Genomic DNA, 18,656 nt, shown 5'->3' on the forward strand with positions numbered 1-18,656 from the left:
GCGGATCGGCCGCGGATCCGCCGCGGATCCGCAGCGGATCCGCAGCGGATCGGCAGCGGATCGGCAGCGGATCGGCAGCGGATCGGCAGCGGATCCGCAGCGGATCGGCAGCGGATCGGCAGCGGATCGGCAGCGGATCCGCAGCGGATCCGCAGCGGATCGGCAGCGGATCCGCAGCGGATCCGCAGCGGATCGGCAGCGGATCGGCAGCGGATCCGCAGCGGATCCGCAGCGGATCGGCCGCGGATCCGCAGCGGATCCGCAGCGGATTGGCCGCGGATCCGCAGCGGATTGGCAGCGGATTGGCCGCGGATCCGCAGCGGATTGGCCGCTGCGAATTCGAAGCAGTTTTCCATCAGGTTTACAGTACCATGTACACCTAAGGAAAACCAAATCCGCTGTGCCCATGGTGCGGAAAATTCCGTGCAGAAACGCTGCGTTGTATTTTCCGCAGCATGTCAATTCTTTGTGCGGATTCCGCAGCGTTTTACACCTGTTCCTCAATAGGAATCCGCAGGTGAAATCTGCACAAAAAAACACTGGAAATCTGCTGTAAATCCGCAGGTAAAACGCAGTGCCTTTTACCTGCAGATTTTTCAAAAATCATGAGGAAAAATCTCACACGAATCCGCAACGTGGGCACATAGCCTTAGGGTTAGGGTTGGAATTAGAGTTAGGGTTGGAATTAGGGCTAGGGTTTGAAATAGGGTTAAGATTAGGCTTGTGGTTAGGGTTACGGATAGGGTTAGGGGTGTGTTGGGGTTACAGTTGTGGTTAGGGTTGGGATTAGGGTTACGGTTGGGATTAGGGTTAGGATTAGGGTTGGAATTAGGGTTACGGGTGTGTTGCGGTTAGGGTTGTGGTTAGGGGTGTGTTGGGGTTAAGGTTGTGATTAGGGTTATGGCTACAGTTGGGATTAGGATTAGGGGTGTGTTGGGGCTAGTGTTGAAGTTAGAATTGAGGGGTTTCCACTGTTTAGGCACATCAGGGGTCTCCAAACGCAACATGGCGCCACCATTGATTCCAGCCAATCTTGCGTTCAAAAAGTCAAATGGTGCTCCCGCCCTTCCAAGCCCCGACGTGCGCCCAAACAGTGGTTTACCCCCACATTTGGGGTACCAGCGTACTCAGGACAAACTGGTCAACAACTGCTGGGGTCTAATTTCTCCTGTTACCCTTGCAAAAATAAAAAATTACTTGCTAAAACATAATTTTTGAGGAAAGAACAATTATTTTTTATTTTCACAGCTCTGCGTTATAAACTTCTGTGAAGCACTTAGGGGTTGAAAGTGCTCACCACACATCTAGATAAGTTCCTTCGGGGGTCTAGTTTCCAAAATGGGGTCACTTGTGGGGGGTTTCTACTGTTTAGGCATATCAGGGGCTCTGCAAACGCAACCTGACGCCCGCAGAGCATTCCATCAAAGTCTGCATTTCAAAACGTCACTACTTCCCTTCCGAACCCCGACGTGTGCCAAAACAGTGGTTTACCCCCACATATGGGGTATCAGCGTACTCACAACAAACTGGGCAACAAATATTGGGGTCCAAATTCTCCTGTTACCCTTGTGAAAATAAAAAATTGCTTGCTAAAACATATTTTTTGAGGAAAGAAAAATGATTTTTTATTTTCACGGCTCTGCGTTGTAAACTTCTGTGAAGCACTTGGGGGTTGAACGTGCTCACCACACATCTAGATAAGTTCCTTGGGGGGTCTAGTTTCCAAAATGGGGTCACTTGTGGGGGGTTTCTACTGTTTAGGCATATCAGGGGCTCTGCAAACGCAACCTGACGCCCGCAGAGCATTCCATCAAAGTCTGCATTTCAAAACGTCACTACTTCCCTTCCGAACCCCGACGTGTGCCAAAACAGTGGTTTACCCCCACATATGGGGTATCAGCGTACTCAGGAGAAACTGGACAACAACTTTTGGGGTCCAATTTCTCCTGTTACTCTTGCAAAAATAAAAAAATTCTGGGCTAAAAAAATATTTTTGAGGAAAGGAAACACATTTTTTATTTTCACGGCTCTGCGTTATAAACTTCTGTGAAGCACTTGGGGGTTCAAAGTGCTCACTACACATCTAGATAAGTTCCCTTGGGGGTCTAGTTTCCAAAATGGAGTCAATTGTGGGGAGTTCCTACTGTTTAGGCACATCAGGGGCTCTGCAAACGCAACCTGACGCCCGCAGAGCATTCCATCAAAGTCTGCATTTCAAAACGTCACTACTTCCCTTCCGAACCCTGACGTGTGCCAAAACAGTGGTTTACCCCCACATATGGGGTATCAGCGTACTCAGGAGAAACTGGACAACAACTTTTGGGGTCCAATTTCTCCTGTTACCCTTGGGAAAATAAAAAATTGTGGGCTAAAAAATCATTTTTGAGAAAAGAAAAATTATTTTTTATTTTCATGGCTCTGCGTTATAAACTTCTGTGAAGCACTTGGGGGTTCAAAGTGCTCACCACACATCTAGATTAGTTCCTTGGGAGGTCTAGTTTCCAAAATGGGGTCACTTGTGCGGGAGCTCCAATGTTTAGGCACACAGGGGCTCTCCAAACGCGACATGGTGTCCGCTAATGATTGGAGCTAATTTTCCATTCAAAAAGCCAAATGGCGTGCCTTCCCTTCCGAGCCCTGCCGTGCGCCCAAACAGTGGTTTACCCCCACATATGGGGTATCATCGTACTCAGAACAAACTGGACAAAAACATTTGGGGTCCAATTTCTCCTATTACCCTTGGGAAAATAAAAAATTCTGGGCTAAAAATCATTTTTGAGGAAAGAAAAATTATTTTTTTATTTTCACGGCTCTGCGTTATAAACTTCTGTGAAGCACCTGGGGGTTATAAGTGCTCACTATGCATCTAGATAAGTTTCTTGGGGGGTCTAGTTTCCAAAATGGGGTCACTTGTAGGGGAGCTCCAATGTTTAGGCACACAGGGGCTCTCCAAACGCGACATGGTGTCCGCTAACGATTGGAGCTAATTTTCCATTCAAAAAGTCAAATGGCACGCCTCCCCTTCCGAGCCTTGCCGTGCACCCAAACAGTGGTTTACCCCCACATATGAGGTATCGGCATACTCAGGAGAAATTGCCCAACAAATTTTAGGATCCATTTTATCCTGTTGCCCATGTGAAAATGAAAGAATTGAGGCTAAAATAAATTTTGTGTGAAAAAAAGTACTTTTTCATTTTTGCGGATCAATTTGTGAAGCACCTGGGGGTTTAAAGTGCTCACTATGCCTCTGGATGAGTTCCTTGGGGGGTCTAGTTTCCAAAATGGGGTCACTTGTGGAGGAGCTCCAATGTTTAGGCACACAGGAGCTTTCCAAACGCGACATGGTGTCCGCTAACGATGGAGATAATTTTCCATTCAAAAAGTCAAATGGCGCTCCTTCCCTTCCGAGCCTTACCATGTGCCCAAACAGTGGTTTACCCCCACATGTGAGGTATTGGTGTACTCAGGAGAAATTGCCCAACAAAATTTAGGATCCATTTTATCCTGTTGCCCATGTGAAAATGAAAAAATTGAGGCTAAAATAATTTTTTTGTGAAAAAAAAGTACTTTTTCATTTTTACGGATCAATTTGTGAAGCACCTGGGGGTTTAAAGTGCTCACTATGCTTCTAGATAAGTTCCTTGGGGGGTCTAGTTTCCAAAATGTGGTCACTTGTGGGGGAGCTCCAATGTTTAGGCACACGGGGGCTCTCCAAACGCGACATGGTGTCCGCTAAAGATTGGAGCCAATTTTTCATTAAAAAAGTCAAATGGCGCTCCTTCCCTTCCGAGCCCTGCCGTGCGCCCAAACAGTGGTTTACCCCCACATATGAGGTATCAGCGTACTCAGGACAAATTGGACAACAACGTCCCTGGTCCAGTTTCTCCTTTTACCCTTGGGAAAATAAAAAAATTGTTGCTAAAAGATCATTTTTGTGACTAAAAAGTTAAATGTTCATTTTTTACTTCCATGTTGCTTCTGCTGCTGTGAAACACCTGAAGGGTTAATAAACTTCTTGAATGTGGTTTTGAGCACCTTGAGGGGTGCAGTTTTTAGAATGGTGTCACTTTTGGGTATTTTCAGCCATATAGAACCCTCAAAATGACTTCAAATGTGAGGTGGTCCCTAAAAAAAATGGTTTTGTAAATTTTGTTGTAAAAATGAGAAATCACTGGTCAAATTTTAACCCTTATAACTTCCTAGCAAAAAAAAAAATTGTTTCCAAAATTGTGCTGATGTAAAGTAGACATGTGGGAAACGTTATTTATTAACTATTTTGTGTCACATAACTCTCTGGTTTAACAGAATAAAAATTCAAAATGTGAAAATTGCGAAATTTTCAAATTTTTTGCCACATTTCCGTTTTTTTCACAAATAAACTCAAAAATTATCGACCTAAATTTACCACTAACATGAAGCCCAATATGTCACGAAAAAACAATCTCAGAATCGCTAGGATCCGTTGAAGCGTTCCTGAGTTATTACCTCATAAAGGGACACTGGTCAGAATTGCAAAAAACGGCAAGGTCATTAAGGCCAAAATAGGCTGGGTCATGAAGGGGTTAAATAAAAGAGTCATATCAAACAAAATAGTTAATAAATAACATTTCCCACATGTCTACTTTACATAAGCACAATTATGTTTTACAACGAAATTTGCAAAACCATTTTTTTTAGCGAGCACCTCACATTTGAAGTGATTTTGAGGGGCCTATATGACAGAAAATACCCCAAAATGGCACCATTCTCAAAGCTGCACACCTCAAGGTATTCAAAACCACATTCAAAAAGTTTATCAACCCTTCAGGTGCTTCACGGGAATTTTTGGAATGTGGAAGAAAAAAATAAACATTTACTTTTCTTTCACAAAAAATTTCCTTTGACATATTTTTTTAACTTTTGCAAGGGTAACATGAAAAACTGGACCATACATTTTGTTGTGAAATTTCTCCTGAGCGTGCCGATACAGCATATGTGGGAGAAATCTACTGCTTGGGAACACGGCAGGGCTCAGAAGGGTAGGAGCTCCATTTCACTTTTTGAATGTAAAATTTGCTGGTATAATTAGTAGTTGCCATGTCGCGTTTGTAGAGCCTCTGATGTGCCTAAACAGTGAAAACCCCCCCACAAGTGACACCATTTTGGAAACTATACTCCTTAGAAAACTTATCTAGGCATGTATTGAGCACCTTGATCCCCCAGGTGCTTCACAGAAGTTTATAGCATTAAGCCGTGAAAATAAAAAAAATCAAATTTTTTCCAGATAAATATTTTTTAGCTCCAAATTTTGCATTTTCGTAAGGGCAACAAGAGAAATTTTTCATATCGTGAAAAGATGAAAGACAGCGGCACTCACCAGTTTGCTGAAATAAATGTCTTTAATGTGCCTTAGTCCATAACATGGATCATTTTAGACACATGGGTGTCCACCCGCACTCCCCGCTCCCTCGCTACAACCTGGCATGTGTCTAAAATAATCCGTGTTATGGACTAAAGGCACATTAAAGACATTTATTTCAGCAAACTGGTGAGTGCCGCTGTCTTTCATCTTTTCACGATATGGAAAATGGGATTATCACTGTTTGTTAGGTTGAGCACCAGAATCCAGTTGCTTTTGGCAAACCGCATGTGAGAGGAATTGCAGCATTAAATAGGAAAAGGGCTGATGGTGAAAGATAGTGTCCTGGTGCCATTCCACCTCTAAATAAAGACTAACAAGAGAAATTGCTCCAAAAATTTGTTGTGCAATTTCTCCTGAGTACACTGATACCTCATATGTGGGGGAATACTACTGATTGGGCACACAGCAGAGCTTGGAAGGGAAGGAACGTCATTTGACTTTTTGAATGTAAAATATGCTAGAATAATTAGCGGATGCCGTGTCACATTTGGAGAGCCCCTCATGTGCCTAAACAGCGGAAACCTCCCACAAGTGACACCATTTTGGAAACTAGACCCCTTATGGAACTTATCTAGATCTGTATTGAGCACCTTGAGCCCACAGGTGCTTCACAGAAGTTTATAATGTAGAGCTGTAGAAATAAAAAAATCACATTTTTACAAAATAAATCTTATTTAGCTCCAGATTTTGCATTTTCATAAGGATAACAGGTAAAATTGCTCCATGCAATTTGTTGTGGATTTTCTCCTGAGTACACCGATACCCCATATGTGGGGGAATACTACTGTTTGGTAGCACGGCAGGGCTTTGAAGGGAAGGAGCACTATTTGACTTTTTGAATGTAAAATTTACTGGAATAATTAGCGGATACCATGTTGCGTTTGGAGAGCATCTGATGTACCTAAACAGTGGAAACCCCACTCAAGTGACCCCATTTTGGAAATAATAACCCTTTGGGAATTTATCCACAGATGGAGTGATGACTTTGACTCCATGGGTGTGTTCCAGAAACAGGCACCAGTGGATGTTGCTGAGTGAAAATTGCAAACTGCCATTGTAGTGACCAGTGCGCTGTAGTGACCAGTACGTTGCACTCACCACTACATTATGCCCAGCTCATGCTTCTGCAGACACGCACCTGTAAATTAAGCAGTAACTCATTACTACAGAAATGCCAAACATGTGGGTGCTAAATGTGGTTTAGGCACATTGAGGCTCAGAAGGGAAGGGGAGCATTTGGATTTGGGAGCTAAGAATTTGAAGATCTTCTTTTGGGGAACGTGAAGCCATTTAGCTTTTCCAGAGCCTTTGTGCTACCAGTAATGTGGAAGACCCCTATATTTCTGTTAACAGGTGACCTGTGGATTTAGTTGAAGCTTTTATTGAGATCAGTTTACATAACGCTAGGTGTCACATTTATCCGATGCTCTACGCTGAGCACTTACCGTATATACTCGAGGATAAGCCGACCCGAGTATAAGCCGACCCCCCTAATTTTGCCACAAAACACTGGGAAAACGTAATGACTCGAGTATAAGCCTAGGGTGGAAAATGCAGTAGCTACTGGTAAATTTCAAAAATAAAAATAGATACCAATAAAAGTAAAATTAATTGAGACATCAGTAGTTTAAGTGTTTTTGAATATCCATATTGAATCAGGAGCCCCATATAATGCTCCATACAGTTCATGATGGGTCCCATAAGATGCTCCATACACAATACGCCCCATATAATGCTCCATACAGTGTATGATGGGCTCTATAAGATGCTCCATATTAAAATATTCCCCATATAATGCTGCACAAATGTTGATTATGACCCCATAAGATGCTCCATACAGACATTTGCCCCATACAATGCTGTACAAATGCTGATTATGGCCCCATAAGATGCTCCATAGACACAATTGCCCCGTATACTGCTCCACAAATGCGGATTATGGCCCCATAAGATGCTCCATAGAGATATTTGCCCCATATAATGCTGCACATGGCCCCATACAGATATTTGCCCCATATAATGCTTCACATGGCACCATAATATGTTCCATAGAGATATTTGCCCCATATAATGCTTCACAAAGCCCCATACAGATATTTGCCCCATATAATGCTGCACATGGCCCCATAAGATGCTCCATACAGATATTTGCCCCATACAATGCTGCACATGGCCCCATAAGATGCTCCATATAGATATTTTCCCCATATAATGCTGCACATGGCCCCATAAGATGCTCCATACAGATATTTGCCCCATATGCTGTTGCTGCGATTAAAAAAATAAAAAAATCACATACTCACCTCTCAGGCCCCCGGCACTTGCTATACTCACCTTTCCCGTTCCCCTGCTGATCGCCGCTGTGTCTTCCCCATCCTCTGCACTGACTGTTCAGGCAGAGGGTGGCGTGCACCGCGCCCTCTGACCTGAGCGTCAGTGCAGAGGATGCAGAAGACACAGCGGCGCCGACGGTGGAACAGGGAGCAGGTGAATATCGCGCACTGCGTTATACTCAATAGCAACCAAAATCCCATGTACATACTTAGAGACCAGGGTGGCAGAGAATATCTGTCTGCAAACCCAAATCAAAAATCAGCTCCAAACAGTATCAGATAACAACAGGAGGACAAAAAGAGCAAACTGATTATATCTAAATGATATCATATCATTTTATTATATCATAGAAAAGGTAAAATGTCACAACAATACGTATATAGAACACCAAAAAACAATGCAGACTGTTATGAACCCCACCCACACCTATCCCCACCCCACATATACACTTCAATCCCTGGAAAAATAAATAAATAAAGGTCCAAAGACCGTAACTCAAGGAACATTTTACCTTTTCTATGATATAATAAAATGATATGATATATTTTACTGATATTTACTGATATAATCAGTTTGCTCTTTTTGTCCTCCTGTTGTTATCTTAACTGCGTTATACTCACCTGCTCCTGGCGCGGTCCCTGCACGTCTGTTCCCTGGCGCCGGCAGCTTCTTCCTGTAGTGAGCGGTCACATGGTACCGCTCATTACAGTAATAAATATGTGGCTCCACCCTTATGGGATTGGAGTCCATATTCATTACTTTAATGAGCGGTACCATGTGACCGCTAACTACAGGAAGAAGCTGTCAGCACCCGGAGAACCAGGGACCATGCCAGGAGCAGGTGAGTATTATTACACAGCTGCCGCTCCCCCTCCCCTGCCAACCCCTGGGTATGACTCGATTATAAGCCGAGAGGGGCAATTTCAGCCTAAAAAAATGGGTTGAAATTCTCGGCTTATACTCAAGTATATACGGTACTTTGGGGTTTCCATCTAAATCTCAGAGTGACGTGATTCAGATGAAACCCCCAAGGGATCCATTCACTATTGTAAGGCAGCAGAGTTGCTCTGGACTCCTTTTTGCCTCTGTTCAGTGGTGTCCTTTTCAGGAGTGCACAAAACTGTGGCCAATGGCACTTTTATGCAATCCTCAAAAGGCAGACACCGCCGGATCTCAGGTCAGGCGGAGTCCACACTGCCTCCATCTGCCTCATTATAGAGAATCTTCCACCAAAGGTTCTGTCTGAATCACGTATTTCAGAGTTTTACACAGAAACCACGGAGTAAGCGCTCAGCGCAGAGTGCAGGATAAAAGTGCAATGATCCTTACTGCGATTTTTGGGATCCAGAATAAAAAAATCAACAGCATGTGAAAAATTGGTTTTATTTATTTTTTACACCTTTCCTCGTGCGGTATAAGTGATTAGGAAACTTTTTTCTTTGGGTCAGTGCGATTACAGCAATACCAGATTTATATCCGGTTTTTATGTTTGGCTGCTGTCACAAACTAAAAGATGCTTTTTATTGAGAAAACTAGTTTTTGCATCGCCATATTTTGAGAGCTATAATTTTTTCATATTTCGACCAACAGAGTCATGTGAGGGCTTGTTTTTTGTGGGATTTGCTGACGTTTCTTTTGGTACCATTTTTTTGGGCACATGACATTTTTTGATTGTTTTCTATTTTGATTTTTGTGAGACAGAAATTCAGGAAGATGACGTTTTCAGTGATACCATTTTTATTTACATCCGTCTTTTTGATCGTGTTTTATTGCACTTGTTACTTTCCAAAAACTGGGTTTTTTTTATAAAGAATTCAGACCTCCGGAGAGTTTGGATTTGAAAAAGTTTAACAAGTTTAATGTATAACAGTTAAAGGGTAATTATACTTTCAAGTAACTGTAAGCTGTCGTGTGTGCATGAGGAATAACACTATTTCTAACCATTGTATCACTTTATTTTGCATTTTCTCTAGATTTATGCTATGCAGGTTTCTATCTCTCAATTTGCAATGACTTTGAGCTAATGTAAGCAGACTATCTGCTATAATGTCTCTAATACCCAGCACACAGAAAGCTTCTCTACATTCCTTATTTAGCACACAGTCAGATGCAGCAGCAGCATGGAGGAAATTATACTGTAGTTCTGAGCAGTGTAGATGTGAATCCAGCTGTAGGGTAAAGTAAATACTAGTCAGAAAGCTTTGCCTAATCTTTGTCTCTCTCTGCCTGTGTTCTCACTTTCCTCTTCTGTCCTCCTCACCCTTTTGTCCCCATTGAGTATACTAGGCTGCCCTACAGTGAGCTTGCAGTACTTCTTGTCTGGAGCAAGGTAGAGTTGTGCTGTTTTCTCAGAGGGAATTATAGTTTCAGGAGGCGGGGAAGGTTGAAGAAGTGTCTCTTAGAGAAAAAGTTAATTTCTTTGATAAGATCTATTACAAGAATTCTTAAATCCATATTATATATATACATTTAGATGACTTGTAATTAGTGTTATCTAATATATAATTGCCTAGAATACCACTTCCTGCAATTTGTGCCAACTTCCGTGGCTTTGTCCGGAGCTAATGTCCGGAGCTAATGTCCGGAGCTAATGTCCGGAGATAAGTGACGTCACCAGTGTCCTACACCCAGGCAGAGCACAGTGGCCCCAGGCAGAGCACAGGGGCCCCAGGCAGAACATGGGGCCCCAGGCAGAGCACAGGGGCCCCAGGCAGCATATGGGGCCCCAGGCAGAGCACAGGGGCCCCAGGCAGCATATGGGGCCCCAGGCAGAGCACAGTGGCCCCAGGCAGAGCACACACCAAATCGGAGGCCGACGGGCCCCGCCAACCAAATCGGAGGCCGAGGGGCCCCGCCAACCAAATCGGAGGCCGAGGGGCCCCGCCAACCAAATCGGAGGCCGAGGAGCCCCGCCCACCAAATCGAAGTCCGAACGGCCCCGCCCACCAAAGCGGAGGCCGAGGGGCCCGGCCCCGCCCACCAAAGCGGAGGCCGAGGGGCCCCGCCCACCACATCGGAGGCCGAGGGGCCCCACCCACCAAATTGGAGGCCGAGGGTCCCCGCCCACCAAATTGGAGGCCGAGGGTCCCCGCCCACCAAATTGGAGGCCGAGGGTCCCCACCCACCAAATTGGAGGCCGAGGGTCCCCGCCCACCAAATTGGAGGCCGAGGGTCCCCGCCCACCAAATTGGAGGCCGAGGGTCCCCGCCCACCAAATTGGAGGCCGAGGGTCCCCGCCCACCAAATTGGAGGCCGAGGGTCCCCGCCCACCAAATTGGAGGCCGTGGGGCCCCGCCCACCAAATCGGAGGCCGTGGGGCCCCGCCAACCAAAGCGGAGGCCGAGGGTCCCCGCCCACCAAATCGGAGGCCGAGGGTCCCCGCCCACCAAATCGGAGGCCGAGGGTCCCCGCCCACCAAATCGGAGGCCGAGGGTCCCCGCCCACCAAATCGGAGGCCGAGGGTCCCCGCCCACCAAATCGGAGGCCGAGGGTCCCCGCCCACCAAATCGGAGGCCGAGGGTCCCCGCCCACCAAATCGGAGGCCGAGGGTCCCCGCCCACCAAATCGGAGGCCGAGGGTCCCCGCCCACCAAATCGGAGGCCGAGGGTCCCCGCCCACCAAATCGGAGGTCGAAGGTCCCCGCCCACCAAATCGGAGGCCGAGGGTCCCCGCCCACCAAATCGGAGGCCGGTCCCCGCCCACCAAATCAGAGGCCGAGGGTCCCCACCCACCAAATCGGAGGACGAGGGGCCCCACCAACCAAATCGGAGGCCGAGGAGCCCCGCCCACCAAAAGTAAGTGCGGCCCCAAAAGTAAGTGCGCCCCCGGGTGCAAAAGTAAGTGCGCCCCCGGGTGCAAAAGTAAGTGCGCCCCCGGGTGCAAAAGTAAGTGCGCCCCCGGGTGCAAAAGTAAGTGCGCCCCCGGGTGCAAAAGTAAGTGCGCCCCCGGGTGCAAAAGTAAGTGCGCCCCCGGGTGCAAAAGTAAGTGCGCCCCCGGGTGCAAAAGTAAGTGCGCCCCCGAGTGCAAAAGTAAGTGCGCCCCCGGGTGCAAAAGTAAGTGCGCCCCCGGGTGCAAAAGTAAGTGCGCCCCCGGGTGCAAAAGTGCGCCTCCGGGTGCAAAAGTAAGTGCGCCCCCGGGTGCAAAAGTAAGCGCGCCCCCGGCCCCGGGTGCAAAAGTAAGCGCGCCCCCCAGTCCCGTGTGTGAAAAGTGTTGCTGTAAAGCTGGTAGCGCTGTTCAAGCATCATGTATTTCCTTCAGGAAATGCCCATCTAATATATAATTGCCTAGAATACTACTTCCTGCAATTTGTGCCAACTTCCGTGGCTTTGTCCGGAGCTAATGTCCGGAGATAATGTCCGGAGCTAATGTCCGGAGATAATGTCCGGAGATAAGTGACGTCACCAGTGTCCTACACCCAGGCAGAGCACAGGGGCCCCAGGCAGCATATGGGGCCCCAGGCAGAGCACAGTGGCCCCAGGCAGAGCACAGTGGCCCCAGACAGCATATGGGGCCCCAGGCAGAGCACAGTGGTCCCAGGCAGAGCACAGGGGCCCCAGGCAGCCTATGGGGCCCCAGGCAGAGCACAGTGGCCCCAGGCAGAGCACAGGGGCCCCAGGCAGCATATGGGGCCCCAGGCAGAGCACAGGGGCCCCAGGCAGCATATGGGGCCCCAGGCAGAGCACAGTGGCCCCAGGCAGAGCACAGGGGCCCCAGGCAGGGCACAGGGGCCCCAGGCAGCATATGGGGCCCCAGGCAGAGCACAGGGGCCCCAGGCAGAACATGGGGCCCCAGGCAGAGCACAGGGGCCCCAGGCAGAGCACAGGGGCCCCAGGCAGCATATGGGGCCCCAGGCAGAGCACAGGGGCCCCAGGCAGCATATGGGGCCCCAGGCAGAGCACAGTGGCCCCAGGCAGAGCACAGTGGCCCCAGGCAGAGCACAGGGGCCCCAGGCAGAGCACAGGGGCCCCAGGCAGCATATGGGGCCCCAGGCAGAGCACAGTGGTCCCAGGCAGAGCACAGGGGCCCCAGGCAGCTTATGGGGCCCCAGGCAGAGCACAGTGGCCCCAGGCAGAACATGGGGCCCCAGGCAGAGCAGTGGCCCCAGGCAGAGCACAGGGGCCCCAGGCAGAACATGGGGCCCCAGGCAGAGCACAGGGGCCCCAGGCAGAGCACAGGGGCCCCAGGCAGCATATGGGGCCCCAGGCAGAGCACAGGGGCCCCAGGCAGCATATGGGGCCCCAGGCAGAGCACAGTGGCCCCAGGCAGAGCACAGGGGCCCCAGGCAGCATATGGGGCCCCAGGCAGAGCACAGTGGTCCCAGGCAGAGCACAGGGGCCCCAGGCAGCCTATGGGGCCCCAGGCAGAGCACAGTGGCCCCAGGCAGAACATGGGGCCCCAGGCAGAGCACAGGGGCCCCAGGCAGAGCACAGGGGCCCCAGGCAGCATATGGGGCCCCAGGCAGAGCACAGTGGTCCCAGGTAGAGCACAGGGGCCCCAGGCAGCCTATGGGGCCCCAGGCAGAGCAGAGGGGCCCCAGGCAGCATATGGGGCCCCAGGCAGAGCACAGTGGCCCCAGGCAGAGCACAGGGGCCCCAGGCAGAACATGGGGCCCCAGGCAGAGCACAGGGGCCCCAAGCAGCATATGGGGCCCCAGGCAGAGCACAGGGGCCCCAGGCAGAGCACAGTGGCCCCAGGCAACATATGGGGCCCCAGGCAGAGCACAGGGGCCCCAGGCAGCATATGGGGCCCCAGGCAGAGCACAGTGGTCCCAGGCAGAGCACAGGGGCCCCAGGCAGCTTATGGGGCCCCAGGCAGAGCACAGTGGCCCCAGGCAGAACATGGGGCCCCAGGCAGAGCACAGTGGCCCCAGGCAGAGCACAGGGGCCCCAGGCAGAACATGGGGCCCCAGGCAGAGCACAGGGGCCCCAGGCAGAGCACAGGGGCCCCAGGCAGCATATGTGGCCCCAGGCAGAGCACAGGGGCCCCAGGCAGCATATGGGGCCCCAGGCAGCATATGGGGCCCCAGGCAGAGCACAGTGGCCCCAGGCAGAGCACAGGGGCCCCAGGCAGCATATGGGGCCCCAGGCAGAGCACAGTGGTCCCAGGCAGAGCACAGGGGCCCCAGGCAGCCTATGGGGCCCCAGGCAGAGCACAGTGGCCCCAGGCAGAACATGGGGCCCCAGGCAGAGCACAGGGGCCCCAGGCAGAGCACAGGGGCCCCAGGCAGAGCACAGGGGCCCCAGGCAGCATATGGGGCCCCAGGCAGAGCACAGTGGTCCCAGGTAGAGCCCAGGGGCCCCAGGCAGCCTATGGGGCCCCAGGCAGAGCACAGGGGCCCCAGGCAGCATATGGGGCCCCAGGCAGAGCACAGGGGCCCCAGGCAGCATATGGGGCCCCAGGCAGAGCACAGTGGCCCCAGGCAGAGCACAGGGGCCCCAGGCAGAACATGGGGCCCCAGGCAGAGCACAGGGGCCCCAGGCAGAGCACAGGGGCCCCAGGCAGCATATGGGGCCCCAGGCAAAGCACAGGGGCCCCAGGCAGCATATGGGGCCCCAGGCAGAGCACAGCGATATTTTGGACCACTGTGCGGTGTTTCAGACCCCCTGTGTGATGTCTGGGGCCCTGTTCTTAAGTATATTAAAGATTAAAGTAACGTATATTAAAGTATATTATAGATCAAATTTGACACGTTTATGAGCACCATTGAGTGATATACTCAAGAATGACATAATTTTTCAACATTTTATGGTTTCAAACTGTAAACACTCAGAGTTTTTTTTACTTCAACCAGAAAACCTTAACGGTTCATAAAAAACTTGACTGTTCAGGATATGATAAAAGTCATAGTATTCTGAATCTTTAACTTATAAAGATACCTTTACATGGGGTGATTATTGGTTCCAGAGAGGCTTTCGGCCGATAATCGTACACATGGCTGGTGACAGGACAATACAATATAAACGTTCAAAGGTAAACACTGATAACATTAAAATCTAATATATAATTGCCTAGAATACTACTTCCGGCAATTTGTGCCAACTTCCGTGGCTTTGTCCGGAGATAATGTCCGGAGATAAGTGACGTCACCAGCGTCCTACACCCGCTCAGGGTGGACAAAGATATATGCCTTCGTGGTGCGCGGCACTTTTCTGATTGGTTGCCGCCTGCCGCGAGCGACCAATCAGAAATGTGCCGTACTGTCAAGAATTGTCAAGAGCTGGTGAGTGCAGCCATTTTTTGTTCTTTCTTACTATTATTTATTAATTGTATTATTCTTACATTTGAATAAATAAAGTATATATGGATTCTAGACTCCCGATTCTTTAGAATCGGGCTGCCATCTAGTACATTATAATGCGTGTGATAGGGATAGACATAGTAAAGATGCAGGGATTAGTTTTATTTGCTTACTTGATTATTAGGAAATAAACATGATGATGTTAGGTCATCTTTGGTAAAGGAAAATCTGTCTCTCAGTGTTTCTTTATTTTTACCATGTTTAGGAATTACACAAGCTCATTCATTGGAGCATAAAAAGAAATTGCACCACACATTCACGCTGGGAAGTCATGTATGCAAATTGATGGATAATGCGACCCACATTAGCTGCACTGATGATAGGTTCAGTTTCTCCGCTGTCAGATCGCTGTATCTCCCTGAATGAGCCAGCTGCTCTGAATGAGCGTTAGCATAATTTATGCAGCTGATAAGTGATTTGAGCTCTGGGGTTATTGATAAACCATTTAAGCATATCATTTTCAGCCTGATGCTCTGTGACATCACTAGTGAAATGTAACATGCTGATCTCTGCTTCACATAATGAGACACACGCTCTCCTTCCATTGTAGGGGCCAGAGGCAACTCCGTGCCGGCTGAGTCGGGTGCGAATGATCCTCATCACCTCAGCCAATCTCATCCAGGATTCTCGGTTGGGCCTCAGGTAATGCAATATCTACAAATATAGGAATTTGAGAATGATTTCATGCACATTTGTTGGGTTTATTTAGAATGTTTTTGTCTTTATGTTTTCAAAGGGTTGTTATTGCTGAGGATTTTTATATGACGTAACTTTAACTGTGCCAAAGAGAACAGATTTATGTAATTTCGTTACCGTATTTAACTATGCAAAGATGTATTAAGCTTGGTAGACAGAGATCGTAGCTTATCTCAAAGAACATCTGTCACCAGGTAGACTCTTCAAGAAATGATATTGCATAGACTAGTCATTTAATCATAAAATTATTATAGTCATTTAATTATAAAAGTGAGGGTGCGCAAACAAAGTAGCACGTCACATGTAGATTAACTGGTCCACTAGGCCAAACAATTATTCCCTACACTTAAACTTGCTTTCAACTAAAAGAGGACACTATACCTAAATGTAGATATTATACCTAAATGCAGATTATTGTTTCCTGTTATCAGCCATTTCAGACTAGGGACCTTTTTTCATCTCTGAGGACCACTAGAAACATTTCTGTATGGTATAATAGGCCTTTGTACTGTGTTTTGGTGCTCCTTTAGTTGTTACAAGAACACCTAGGTTATAACTAGATCACAATGTTTCCATAATATAAAGTAGAACTTTCAAGAAGAAGTCATTTTTATCAAAACTTCTAAATGCAAAATACATAAATTGGAAATGTTGAAGACATGTGTCACAACGCTTTTTTCTACATTAAATATGGAAAAGCAGCTTGTTAGACAAAATAGCTCCCTGCGGAGAACATTTGACTGCTAGATAAGTAGCTCACGCTCATTTTTCCAAGCTTGTGTTTAACTGTTTAAACATGATTTTGCAAAGTGACTTTCTTGGTTCCTGTATTGTAAGAGAATATTGACAGATAGAGGTAGTAGTGAAGCAGAACGCCATGCCAACACAGCTCCAAAAGCTATGACTTTGCTGTGGATTCACTCAAATGGTACAGACTGCAGTGGTAGGTACCAGTGCCTGGATGGACGGGTCAATGTGCCAGTAAAAATAATAAAAGTGTAGATCGACAAAGGTCTTGGTACATCCATAGTATACACCAGATTCTTGCTGAAGATAGTGTCCTTTATTCACTTAAAGCGATGTGAGACATGTTATACGGAGAGGCGGCAGGAAAGAGGATTAGGTGCGGGGGAGAGGAGAAGGACTACGGCCGTTTCACGCCAAATGCGCTTCCACGGGTCCAGGTGCCCGTGGCACCTGGACCCGTGGAAGCGCATTTGGCGTGAAACGGCCGTAGTCCTTCTCCTCTCCCCCGCACCTAATCCTCTTTCCTGCCGCCTCTCCGTATAACATGTCTCACATCGCTTTAAGTGAATAAAGGACACTATCTTCAGCAAGAATCTGGTGAGTGCTGCATCTTTTGTCATTTGAGCAAGTCGGAAAGTTTGTTTACTTTACATGCTAAGCACCACTCAGCGTCTGCACATTCATAGACTGGTGGCTTGAAGTTTATGCCAAGACGTCTCCCACATTGTTACTGCCTGTGAAGATTAACACATCGAGTGCCGCTCAGTTCCTTTTCTACGGTTCAGTGAACATCCATAGTATAGCCCAATGATTCTCAGACTGCGAGGCTGGCCTCACTGGTGAGATACCCGCGGGTTGTTGGTAGGGTGAAGCAGTTTTCATAGAAGTAATTAATTACATGTCCTTTCTTTGACTTAGGCAATATTTAGTTTATCAACTCAATCGACTAATATTATATTTGAGATGTTGCATTGGAGACCAAAAGAAAAAATTGAGAGTTATTTTCAATTTATAGTTTAGTCATCCACTGCCAATGGTGAGCTTCAAACATTATCTTGGTCTTTAGGAGGGGCCATATCATTGTCTTGGTTTGCCTGATCAGGCCATAGTAGATTATATGGAGAAACCGTGGTATAGATATTAATATACTGTAGTGCAGGAGAATTTATCTAAAAACAAGTGGAATTTTAGTACAAATGTCAGTGTTAGACTAAGTTTACGCCATGTTCCGGCCCCAGATGAATGTAACTGTAAAATTGATATTTTAGTTAAAGAATATTATATCTATTATATTATTTAAATTATTTAAAAGAAGTAAAAAAAAGTTAAGAAGGATGATCTCTTTATGCTGCATGATTGTGTAATATTTCTTATTTTTGAACAAGGATGGAACAACATTTTAGAACATGTCTGTTCTTCCTGTTTGTTTCAGTGGGGTTCTGAAACTTTCCACCCACACCAATTAGCTGAACTTTGCTTGGTTGTCGGATATATGTAATGTACACAGAAACACATACAGTAGCAGACATGGACGTTTTTTAGTGATCAAAGTCAGGTACTGCAGCTATCTCCTATTCAATTAAATAGACTATACCTCATTCAAGTAAATAAGAAAGAAGGTTCCTTTTTCAGCTGTGGACAAAAAAACAATGCTATGTTCAGATTTGTACATTGTTTATATTCAGCAACCAAATAAAGTGTCTGGGGCATCAGGCCTGGTGTCGGGAAGGGCAGCAAGCAACTTCTCTCCAAGAAACACATTAACTCCTTTCCAACATCGGGCGTAATACTATGCCGATGTCAGACTCCCCTTGTTTGGTGCTGGCTCCGGCACTGAGCCCGCCCCTTTCCGGGCACATGACAGCTGATGTATACAGGTGACATATGCCAGCAACCGCCACGGGTGGAATCGCAATCCACCTGCCACTGTTAACTAGTTAAATAATTCTGTTAATCTCTGACAATGGCATTTAACTTGCGCTTCCGGCAAGCGCGCCAGAAATCCCGCACATCAGTGACCCCGTCACGTGATCGCAGGTCACCGATGGGTTAGCATGACAACCAGAGATCTCCAGCAGACCTCTATGGTTGCCAATGCTGGATTGCTATGAGTGCCACCCGGTGGTCGGTGCTCATAGTAAGTGAGCATTTCTGCTACATACAGATGATCTGATCATCGCC

At 47.6% G+C, this 18,656-nt stretch overlaps 1 protein-coding gene across 3 annotated transcripts in view; it reads left to right on the forward strand.

The window, feature by feature from the left end:
- POU6F2 (POU class 6 homeobox 2) overlaps positions 1-18,656 on the forward strand; it is an 854,440-nt gene that overhangs the window by 324,659 nt on the left and 511,125 nt on the right. For all 3 annotated transcript variants that reach the window (XM_077269273.1, XM_077269271.1, XM_077269274.1), the window contains exon 3: positions 15,583-15,674. In XM_077269273.1, coding sequence (XP_077125388.1) covers positions 15,583-15,674 — 92 coding nt within the window. The remainder of the gene's footprint in view (positions 1-15,582; positions 15,675-18,656) is intronic.

Source organism: Ranitomeya variabilis, chromosome 6 (assembly GCF_051348905.1).
Source record: "Ranitomeya variabilis isolate aRanVar5 chromosome 6, aRanVar5.hap1, whole genome shotgun sequence".
NCBI lineage: Eukaryota > Metazoa > Chordata > Amphibia > Anura > Dendrobatidae > Ranitomeya > Ranitomeya variabilis.